At 27.1% G+C, this 12490-nt stretch overlaps 2 protein-coding genes across 2 annotated transcripts; both read right to left on the bottom strand.

Moving 5' to 3' along the window:
* Nucleotides 1–30: 30 nt before the first annotated feature.
* LOC146888506 (uncharacterized) lies at nucleotides 31–1042 on the bottom strand. Its single transcript, XM_085669533.1, has 2 exons — nucleotides 909–1042; nucleotides 31–814 (listed from the first exon to the last, which is right to left on the bottom strand). The coding sequence occupies exons 1-2, from the start codon at nucleotides 940–942 to the stop codon at nucleotides 171–173; spliced, it is 678 nt and encodes a 225-aa protein (XP_085525659.1). The 5' UTR covers nucleotides 943–1042; the 3' UTR covers nucleotides 31–170.
* Nucleotides 1043–9199: 8157 nt separating this feature from the next.
* On the bottom strand, nucleotides 9200–10950 carry LOC114173808 (phosphoserine aminotransferase 1, chloroplastic-like). The gene has a single exon (XM_028058433.2). It carries the CDS (start codon nucleotides 10869–10871, stop codon nucleotides 9636–9638), a length of 1236 nt encoding a protein of 411 aa, XP_027914234.1. The 5' UTR covers nucleotides 10872–10950; the 3' UTR covers nucleotides 9200–9635.
* Between the last annotated feature and the right edge of the window lie 1540 nt (nucleotides 10951–12490).

Here is a 12490-nt window from a genome sequence, read left to right as displayed (position 1 = left end):
AATACACATTCAATAAAACAACCAAGAATATTGCGGACTTTAATAGTTGATTGATGAATAAATAAAATTGAAATTATAAAATGTGGAAAAAAAGAAAATATCTTTGTACGTAGTTATAATTATAGATACTAAACAAAAACAAACCTGATGATGAAACTTTTGTGGCTAGTCTAGTCTTTTAGGGTTAGCAGAGGGTGGCGGCACATGGGGCAGGTGTGATCGGTTTGTAGCCAGCGCAGAATACATTTATGATGAAAGAAGTGTTGGCATGGGAGTGTGTAGCACTCAGCATTGACATCGAATTCATCCAAGCATATGCAACAACAACTCTCACCCTGCACAACCCTAGATTTCTTCAACAACGTGTCAATGGCTTCTTGGGATGCTGGAACCAGGTTTGTCGACTCAAACAAGGTGTTATCATTAACACCGACCACAACCCACACAGGAACTTCGGGGGGTTCAGATTCCAAAGAAGAAGGAGCAGCCTCATCGACGCGAAAGATTTGTCGAACTTCATGAGCAACCGCGTTCACTATTGTTTCAAAAATGTGAGTGCCGAAGAGTCTGTGCGATGAGAGTGGTGATAACAGTGTCTGCAAGAAATTTGAACCCTCTCGGAAGAAGGTTTCGGCCGGTATAAGAGTAGAAGGAGTATTTAGTTCTGAAATTCGATCATATTCAGAAGAAACAAAAATGGTGAATCGAAAAATAGCTGCAGGCCTCAGAGTAGTGGTCTCAGTGGCACCCAACATGGATGCGTAGTAGGAAAAACGTTGATGACTCCCTATGGTTGTTATGCTGTAGCAGTATCCTGAATATACCAATAAAAATATCAAATCTTGAATTATGATATTACTAAAATTCACAGATACATGAATATATAAAATCCTACTTTTGAAACTTACTTGGCATTTCTGGGAATGGTGGTAATCGGCTCATGATTACGTTTTCTAATAAGAACTTCACTGATCCTCTCTTACTGCACAGGAAAAAACAACTTTATGATCTTTTCTCTTCTCAGTATTCTCCACAAGCTAACCCATTGTCTTTATAAAATGAAGAGGTGAGGAAATTTGGTTGTTTATTTTATATATCTTTTATCTTTTTATTAAAATGTTCTCTTCAGAATTTTTATAGGTACAGATATTTTATTATTATAAGTTATTTAAAATATTAAAATTCGCTTAAATCAAATATATTGAAGATTTTTTTTATGATTTTGAGTAATTTATTTAAAATTTTTTATCTTAAATCAAATAAAGGAAGTTTGATTGTTTATTCTATATATCTTTTATCTTTTTTTTTTTTTAAATGTTATCTTTATAGTTTGTTATTATATATACCTTTTATCTTTTTTATTAAAATGTTATCTTGAAAGTTTTTTATACAAATATTTTATTATAAGTTATTTAAAATATTAAAATTCTCTTAAATCAAATATATTGAAGATTTTTTTATGATTTTAAGTAATTATTTTATATGTTTTGAATTTATTTGAATCCAGTTTACTTTATATATTAGTGGTTATATAGAAGATAATATATATGATTTGTAGTGTATATGCGGTTGAATGGAGATTTATAGTAGGGTGTGATGTAAATATATTTGCAGTTACTTTTTTATTATATTAGTAGTTTATATTTTTATTTTATTTCAAAATAGAGTTAAAGATTAAATAAGAATATTTAAATGTTTAATTTGTATTTTTTTTAATTTAAAATATAATTGAAGATAAAACAAAAGTATGAATGTTTACGACAAATTGTTATAAACTATGATGCACAGATACTTTAATTTGAGTTACGTATTCGTGTTTGACATTTATCCATGTCCAATATTTTAGGATACTTTATCGATGAAGTATCTAAATTATGAAGTTCTTGTAGACTACAAAAAAATATTTGAATAATAATAAATTTTAATGACAAAATAATTAATTACTATAGTGACAAATTTAAGTATCAATTTATAAACTAAACATTATTGACAACTAAAATAATTCAAAAAATTACAACTGATCTTTAAATTGGTAACTAAAATAGTTTCAATTGTAAATTGGTCACTAATATTAGCTACTAAGGTTTTAATTTGGATTCACACAATAACAATCATATATTTATTATGTGTTTAAGAATTATTGTACATTTTTCAATATTCATATATTACGTACAATATCCAATTATTTTAAAATAAAAGTATCGACGTATCTGATACGTGTCATATCCGATATACATATCATATCCGTGTATCATAGATTATAAATATAAAATATGGGTCAAACTTTTATTATATATATATATATATATATATATATATATATATATATATATATATTATTTAGGTTTAATTAGATTTTGAGTTTTTAATAAATTTGAAAATCTTCCATTAAATCTCTAATAAACTATATTTTTCAATTGAATCATGGTATTTTTTTTATTAACTCTAGAATGTGAGCATTAATTAGGTGAGATATTAGTGTTCTCTTCTCCTTTCAGCTTACATAAATATTATCACACATAAAATTATAATATTAAAATTTTATGATTTTTACGATTTTATAACTTTTTAATTTTATGAAATTGTAGAGTTATAGTATAGAATTATAAAGTTATAGAATTATAAACTTCTTAAATATTTATCGAAGTTTACTTTTTTCTTTTTTCTTGTTTTAGCTTTATTTTTTAATAATTAAAAATGTTAATATAAGCGTGATGAGGAAAGGTCACAATCTCAGTATATATAATGAAAATAATTAAAAATGTTAATATAAGATCGATTTTAAAATGCCATTACTATATATAATGAAAATATTTCACAAAAACTTTATATTTTGTAACGAATTCAAATAATCGTTGTGTTTGAATTATTAACAGAGACAACCTCTAAACTTATATTTTCTTCTAAAACACAAAAACTAAATTGAAATCCTTAAAGAATAAAAGATCAAATTTAAACATAAGTGAAAAGATAAATAACTGAAAATATAATTAATTTCATCTATAACAATATAAAAAAATATAAAAAAAAATATTCTTTTTGTGTTCATTTAATTATTATTTTAAAATTTGATTATTTTATAAATAATTTATCTTTAATCGTTATTTTAAATTTTTTTATCTTTATCATTTATTTTAAAAAAATATTTTTTATACATATTTTATTTTTTTAATTTATATTTAATAATTACTTTAAAAATTAATTATATATTTTTTATTAATTTTTTCAAACTTTTAATGAAAATTAAAAAAAAAATGCGAACACGCGAGACTACGTATTTTCGCTGGTATGAATAATAAGCATAAACGACTCTTCATTCAAAAACACTCTTGATTCTTCTGCAAATACACATTCACACACCAAACAAATAATCCTCAAAAATTGAAGAAAATGTTCTGTATTTTAAATTCTTTAAGTAGTATACAAAACAAAAACAAACCCTAATCATGAAACTCTTTTCTTGCTACTAGTCTTTTAGGTTAGCAGAGGGTAGCGACACATGGGACAGGTGCGACTGGTGCGTAGCCATTGAAAAATACATTTATGATGAAAGAAGTGTTGACATGGAAGTGTGTAGCACTCAGCATTGACTTCGAATTCATCCAAGCATACGCAACAGCAACACTCACTCTGCACAACCCTAGATTTCTTCAACACCCTGTCAATGGCGGCTTCTTCGGATGATGCTGCTGCTGCTGGAACAGTTCCCAAAGAATTTTGTGTTGCTGCACGCATTCTGTTATCAGTAACGTTGATCACCATCGAGAGAGAAACTTCTGGGGATTGAGATTCCGAAGAAGATGAAGCAGAAGCAGCAGCAGCATCGTGAACTTGGAAGGTTTCTTGAACTTGATCAGCAGCCACGTTTGCTATTGTTTCAATAGTGTGAGTGTCGAAGAGTGCCTGCGATGACTGTGGCGATAACAGTGATAACGTTCTCCACTCTGACAGTGGCGATAACAGTATCCGAATGAAATGCGGAGCCTGTTGGAAGAAGGTTTGTGTTGGGAAAAGAGCAGAAGAGCGAGGTAGTCCTGGAAGTAAAGTATTTTGATGAAAAGTTCTAATGGTGAATCTGAAATTAGATTGAGCCATGAGAGTAGTGATCTCAGTGAAACCCCACAAGGATATGTCATAGGAACGTTGATGCATCTCGAACGATCTCATGCTGTAGCAGTGAGGTGTTCCTGAATATACTGTTCAAAATATCATGAAATCTGTTAGATTATGAGATTATTGAAAATCACGATACATGAACATGAACTTCTGAAACTTACCTGGTGTTTGTGATGGGGGTAAGCTCCTTCTGATTTCGCTCATGATAACAGAAGAAAGAAGACAAAAAATTATATGATCTTTTCTCTTCTCAGTGTATATTCTCCACACACTACCTCATTCTCTTTATATAATAATAATGAAAAGGAGATTTATTTGTTTGTAGATTGCAATGGGATTAGGAAATAAAGGAAAATTTATTGTTTATTCTATATATCTTTTATCTTTTTTTTTATTTAAATGTTATCTTTATAGGTTTATCTTAACATCTTTTATCTTTTTGATTAAAATGTTATCTTTAAAGTTTTTTAGGTACATATATTTTATTATAAGTTGTTTAAAATATTAAAATTCTTTTAAATGAAATATATTGAAGATTTTTATGATTTTAAGTCATTTATTTTATAATCTATGTTATCTTTATGGTTTATCTTAACATCTTTTTTATCTTTTGATTAAAATGTTATCTTATTAAATTTTTTTAGGTACGTATATTTTATTATAAGTTGTTTAAAATATTAAAATTCTTTTAAATGAAATATATATATATATATATATATATATATTGAAGATTTTTATGATTTTAAGTCATTTATTTTATAATCTATGTTATCTTTATGGTTTATCTTAACATCTTTTATCTTTTTGATTAAAATGTTATCTTATTAAAGTTTTTTAGGTACATATATTTTATTATAAGTTGTTTAAAATATTAAAATTCTTTTAAATGAAATATATATATTGAAGATTTTTATTTTAAGTCATTTATTTTATAATCTGTTATCTTTATGGTTTATCTTAACATCTTTTTATCTTTTAAATTAAAATATTATCTTATAAAAGTTTTTTAGGTACATATATTTTATTATAAGTTGTTTAAAATATTAAAATTCTTTTAAATGAAATATATCGAAGATTTTTATGATTTTAAGTCATTTATTTTATAATCTATGTTTTCACTGCAAAAATATCTCCGTTTAACAACCAATTTATAAATTTAGATATCAATTTAAAAAAAAAATATTGATTATTAAAAGTAATAACTATTAAGAATAAAAAATTATAAATTATAATTAGTCTTTAAATTGCAATTAACTACAGAAGATAATTGGTTACTAAACGACTTTTGTTACCAAAAGAATTGATTTTTAAATCAGTTTTTAATTAATTAGTGACAAATTTTAATTTTTTATTTATAATAGTGACTATTTAATAATTAATAATTTTTTATTTTATAAATTAGTATTAAAATTGGTGCGTGACTACAAATTTTAGTTACTAAAATTAATTATTATTTAAAAGTTTTGTTATAATGTTATATAAAAGATAATGTATGATTTGGATTGTGTTATGTAGTTGAAAGAAGATTTGGAATAGGTTGTGCTGTAAATATATTTTCAGTTCCTTTTTTATTACATAAGTAGTTTGTAATTTTTTATTTTATAAAATATTTAAAGATAAAATAAGAATATTTATATATGTAAGTAATTTGTATGTTCTTTTATTGATTTTAAAATATAATTAAAGATAAAATAAAAATATGAAAGCTTACTGTATTGTCATAAATTTATAAATTATAGATATAAAAGTCGGGTTGGACTAATATATTATCTATTATTTATTTATTATAAATTATATAAAAGCTTTTTGTCTTATGTGACCTAATATTATTATATCGTTTTTTCTCCGTTCTTTTTAATAATACTTTTTTGTTAAATTTAATTACAGTAATTGAAATATATATATATATATATATATATATATATATATATATATATATATATATATATGATAAGTATTTATAAGTCGCTTAATGATTTAACCTTAAAATATATTTTTGATATTATTAATTGATTGTAAATTGTATTATAATTTTTTTATAAAATAACAAATTTGTGTTTATTATAAGGACTTGTAATTTTGGTGTCTTAATTAAGTGTGTGTAAATGATTCAAAGATGACAATTAAATATATATTATGCATAACTTTTAATATTCTATGAAGTGTATGTGTGACATGGGTGGTATAAAATAGTATATAGTTTCATACTTTGAATAGTTGGACTTGTTTCATGCTTTGGTTAGTTTGAGAATAAAAAGAAGTAAACATTTTAGGCTTAAGTTGGTTTGAGAATAGAAAAAAGTTAATAAATAAAACAAAATGGGAGGACATATAATTGTAAAAAATGAATTTTAGATTTTACAATTCAATACATAATTGAGAAGTTATTTATTTTCTTATTGTGAATCCAATATTTGTTGTAAAAAAGATTGCTTTTAGAATATACGATTAGGAAGTTAAAAATTTTAATTCCAAATTACATAATTTTAAAAGGGCAAAAGTCAATTTAATTTTGTTTAGAGTAATGTAGGATCAAATTTATAAATATAGAGGAAGAAAATGCCTAAAAAAAAACTAAATTTATAAACTTCTTCCTTTTTTTTTTTTTCTATTTTGCTCTTGTTTCTCTTTATGTCATGTATTGTTGAAGAGTTTTGTTGGAAATTTGAAGAAATTGAGTTTTTAAATGTTAGTTATTGGAGTTCGAAGTTAAGATTATTTGATCCTTTTAACTCATTCTTCCTTTAGAGTTAGTTACTTAGAACATCAAGAAGATCAAGGTAAGATAAATTAGTTTTATTTTATAATTTAATTGTAGTATATGTGATGTTTTGGGTTGAGAACTATGCATAAGTTAATAAATGAGTATATTCAAAATCATATAGAGTTTATGAAAGTTGAAATTGTTTAATGAGTTTACTGTATTTATTACAAATGAAAATTGTTGTTAGCTGAAAATCTTAATTAAAAATCATTGTTGTGAAGTTGTTAATGTACATGGTTTTGAGAGATCTTGTTAAATGACATACTTGTGAAATTTGTAGGTTTTGAGAGGACGTATGAAAGCATGTGAAAAGTAGATTATTAATAGGGTTAAGTATGTTTTTAGCTTTTGAATTTATATGTGAAATTGGAATTTATCTATTTAAAAGTTCAAATAAAATTTGTCTTTATATTCTAGTAATGTATGAAAGTCGTCTTTCAAATTAGACGACTTTATTGTTTGGATTAACATGTTAGAACATGTGATTGCCATGTAGCTGACATATGTAATTTAAAAAAAATAAAAAATTATTTTGGTTTTGGAAGACGTATTCCATATACTACTAAAGTATATCGACGAATTTTATATGAACGTTGAGAAAGAGAGACGGATTTCAATTTCATATATAAATACAAAAACTAAAAATATAATTAGCAAAAATAGTTGTTTGAATTATTTATTATTTTTAATTTAATTTAATTTTATAGTAATTTAAATTAATTTTAAAATTAAACATATTTAACCCAAATTTAAATTACTATATTATTTATTCATTTTGTTTTATTTTTCTATTTTGTCACAAAATTAGATGACAAATATTGATAGTGTCTTTGATTCATGTTAATTAACTTTTATTTATAATTTAATTATAAATTATCTAAATAATTTAATAACTACTTGATTTTACTTTGATATATATTATTTTTATTTTAATCTACACTAATAGAAAATTAGTGAATTTATCACATAGATTTTGTGATATATTAATTATATAGTAAGATATTAATTTAAAATAAATTTTATTTTTTTTAAATTTAGAGAATAGGTGATCTTTCAGTAAATACTTGATTCAACCCACTTATATTAATTTTAGAAAAATATTAAAATTTTAATATTAATTAATAAAGTTAAATATATTTTTTGTCTGTATACTTATATGAGAAATTAGAATTTGTCCATCTTTCAAAATTGATATAAAATGTGTCTCTTAATTTTAGTAATATATGAAATTCGATTCGTCTTCTATAATAGACATTATTAACCTCTAGTTGACGTAACTGACGATCATGATTAATGGATTGACATGTTAAAACATCACGTGACTTATATATGTAATTTAAATTTTTTATATTTTTTGTTCTCTCGATGCTGAAAAACGTATTCTATGCATTAATAAATATAAAAATAAATCTTATATGAATTTTGAGAATAAAGAACAAATTCTAATTTCATATTAAATATAAGAACTAGAGATATTCTTGATAAAAATAGTTGTTTATATGAATTTTGAGAAAAAATAAACGAATTTTAATTTCATATATAAATATAAAAACTAAAAATATACTTAGTAGAAATAATTGTTTGAAGTAATTGATTATTATTTAATATTTTTCTTCCTTTAATTTCATTTTCCATCCTTCTGGATGGTTAGAGGCATGGGAACAAAGGATAAATGTTTAGGTGCTTATAATTAAGAGCGAGAAGAAATGAAACAGTGAGATATTACACCAAACATTGCGGGCTTATTTCTGGTATTATTTTCTTTAGTATTATTTTTAATTTAACTTAGGATTTGATTTAAATAATTTGCATAGGTGATTGAAGTATCTTCGCTACAATTGTGTTTTTCCCAATATTTTATAATCTTATGTCCATCAATGGCTCAAACCGGAGTTATTTTCGATAAATGAAAAATTACTTTAATAATTGAAAAGTATATAAGATAAAAACTGATTTTATGATGCTAAAAGTAAAATAAAACCTAACAAAGACGACTTAAATAATTCTATAAGTAAAGTTTTTAAATCATATATTTAGATAAACCAGTTTTTCACTGATTCGGTATAATTTCATGAGTTTGAAGAGTCAAATCCGGTCCGGTTTTTCTCAGACCCTTGATTTTTACCACAAAAAGTAGTGTTCTTTTAAGCTTTTCCATTTTTAGATCTTTCATTTTAATAAATATAGAACTTCGGTTCCCTCACTTGATTGCGTGAAGTAGCAGCAAAAACACACTTCAAAAGTTGGGAATTCGAATCTTTTCACTAAAACGATAAAATCAAACAACAAACACAATTCAAAACTTATTACAGAATAGAATTTAAAAAAGCCTATTGAAAATTCTGATTCATTCAAATTCAATGCCTGCAATACAAGTTACAAACACTACATCCAGACAACAACTTTTCCTTCCATCAACCTTTGTAGCACTAAATCATGGGATTTACCTTATCAGTTCAATACAGGTTTCAATTTTCATTCACCTCTTTGATTTTATTAAGAAGTAAACAACGATAAACTGCAATGAAAACACTACTTAGCCGACACAAATTTGAATATCAAACATGGCAGAAGAAAGTGAAAGAAGAGACAACTAAGGTACCTACCTACAGAGAGCAAAAACCTGACAACATATTCGACCCTTTCTGCGTATACCAGACAAATACTTAGCATAATAGCTAGTGCACAAAAACTAAAATTCAGAGCAACACACCCAAAACTTGGATGCAATAGTTTGTAGGATTAAGCAATTCCTTCAAGCATGCCTGGCCTGAAAATCCTTCATGAAAGCTACCAACTTCTCAACACCAGCCAAGGGCATGGCGTTGTAAATGGAAGCCCTTATTCCTCCCACTGATCTGTGTCCCTTCAGCTCAACCATCTTCTCCTTTGCAGCCTCCTTGACGAACACAGCTTCCAACTCTGATTTCTCCAAAGTGAATGGCACATTCATCAATGATCTCACAGATTTCTCAACAGGGCACCTATAGAACCCTTTGCTCTCATCGATTGTGTTATACAGAATCTCAGCCTTCTTCTTATTGTTCTTCTCAACCTCCACCAACCCCCCTAGCTCCAACAAATGCTCAAACACCAACCCACACATGTAGATCCCGTAACAGGGAGGGGTGTTGTAGAGTGAATTGTTATCATCTTGGATCTTGTAATCAAGCATCACCGGAGTGAGACCCTGAGCATTCCCAATGAGGTCCTTCTTGATGATCACAATGGTGACACCAGAGGGCCCCACATTTTTCTGCACGCCGGCATAGATAACTCCGAACTTTGACACATCCACGGGCTTGGAGCAGAAATTTGAAGACATATCAGCAACCAGAACACCACTCTGAGAAACAGGGTACTCCTTATACTCAACCCCGTGAATAGTCTCATTGGCACATATATGCAAATACCTGGCACCCGGATTCTGCTTCAAGTCGCCAAAAGACGGGACCTTTGTGTACTTTTCGGATTTCCCAGACCAGATCACGTTGGGTTTGCAGTATTTCTGCGCCTCCTTGGCGGCCTTGTCGCCCCAGGAGCCGGTGACGATGAAGTCGACGGCGTCGTCAGGGGAGCAGAGGTTGAGCGGCACGGCGGCGAACTGGGTTGTGGCGCCGCCCTGGAGGAAGAGGACGGAATACTCCGGCGGGATCTGGAGGAGGGTGCGGAGATCCGATTCGGCCTTTTGGATTATGGAGAGAAACTCCTTGCCGCGGTGGCTCATTTCCATGACGCTCATGCCGGATCCGCCCCAGTTGTAGAGCTCGGATTGGGCACGGAGGAGAACCTTTTCCGGGAGGGTGGCGGGGCCGGCGGCGAAGTTGAAGACGCGATCTTGGGCGTGGGTGAGGGGTGGGGGTTGGGTGTGGAGTTGGGTGGCGCATTTGATTGATGTGGGTTTGAAGAAGGTGGGGCGAGGGGAGGAGAGGCGGAAAGGGGTGGTGCGGTTTTGGAAGAGAGCGGTGTGAGGAGAAGTTGCCATTGACATGGTTACGCTGATAACGGAGAAGAAGAAGAAGACGAAGAGTGTTTTGAGTTTGGTGTTTGAGGCAAAGATCTGAAGGAGAAAGAGCGAGCATTTATAGTGAGTCCCACATTGGGCATGTAGTTGTTGGATTTCATTCAGTATTTGATTTTCTTTTTCGTTTTTATCTTGACAAAAAAGTGTATAACATTAATTTATTTTGTTTTTTTATAAAAAAATATTCATTTTTTTTTCTCATCGTTGATTTTATTTTCAGATATATAAATGCAATGTGAAAAATATGTAAGATGCAAGTGTATATTCATATTTTAATTTCTTATGTTTTGAATTTATCATAGAATTGAGAACACACTGAATTTATTGCATTAGATATGTTTTAAATTACTTGTCTAAGACCTCTTTTGATTCATGTTCTTGTGTGTTTATTAGTTTTAAATTACGTATTAGATTTTATTATTAAGAGTAAAACATGTGTTAAGATAAATTTTGGTATTTTTCGATGTTGAGATAGGATTATTATTATTTTTTTCATTAGTTTCAGATATAAAGGTTAGTTAATTATATTGCTTGTAAGATAATTATATAACTCGGTTAATATTTAAATAAGAAGTCCTAAATATGATGAAAAATGAATTCCACAGACAATCTAAAACCTTACAAAATTTCAATGCATATTTTTATTTTGTAGTGTTTGTATGTCTACGTTTGACATTATACATACTATCTTTTTGGTCATTCATATTCAATATTAGTGTGGTTTCTTAAAATTTAATGCTCCAAAATGAAAATAAGTACTGTTTCAAAAAGACAAGAATAAATTAAATTTAAGAGTTAAAAGACTAAAATAAATAATTTAAAAAATTACTTTTTATAAAAACACAAAATATCATGAATACATTATTATGTTATTAAGTGTATTTTTTTTTAATGCATACGACTTTGGGTAAATACAGTGTAAAAATCCATGTCACTGTTAATGCATACGTTATCTTCTTTTTTATAATATTTATTTATAATAATCTTTTCATCTCTTTTAACGTTTATCTTACTATTTTTAGTATTTTGTTTTTACTCTCTATTTTTTTAATAATAAAAAATTATTAATATAAGTAAGTTTATTGCTTATAACATCGGTGATAAAGAAAATGTCACAATCGTATCTACGAGTGCAAATGCAATTTGCGTAAGATGCTTTTGGTTGGTGACGAAAAGTTGGTGTGATTATGTAATTGGAGACAAGGAAAGAGGGTGAGAGGTAAATCATTTGTGTTAATAACTAGGATGATAAATGCAATTTTTTTTTTTATTGTTTTAACTTGTTTTTTGTTTTAATAGGAAATTTTTACGCTGATATTTGATATTTTTAATTGAGTATAAGAATTATTAAAGTATTTTTATGTATATATTTATTATTATTAAGATTTGTATGTATATATTTATTATTATTTCACTTTTATATTTCTCGTAATATTCATTTTTGTCGTCATTTTTATTTTTGTTTAAATTATTAAAGTATTCAGATTTCAAAATATGTATGAATTAGCTTGAAGTTATGTATTTAGGATGATATATGATTTGTAGTTAGTTATGTATTAAAATGAAATATGATGTATGGATAGGAT

The sequence above is a fragment of the Vigna unguiculata genome, chromosome 2, assembly GCF_037176805.1.
Source record: "Vigna unguiculata cultivar grain cowpea cultivar isolate G323 ecotype 2 chromosome 2, ASM3717680v1, whole genome shotgun sequence".
NCBI classification, from domain to species: Eukaryota; Viridiplantae; Streptophyta; class Magnoliopsida; order Fabales; family Fabaceae; genus Vigna; species Vigna unguiculata.
Note: the sequence above shows the minus strand (reverse complement) of the source record. Positions and strands in the feature narration are given on the sequence as shown.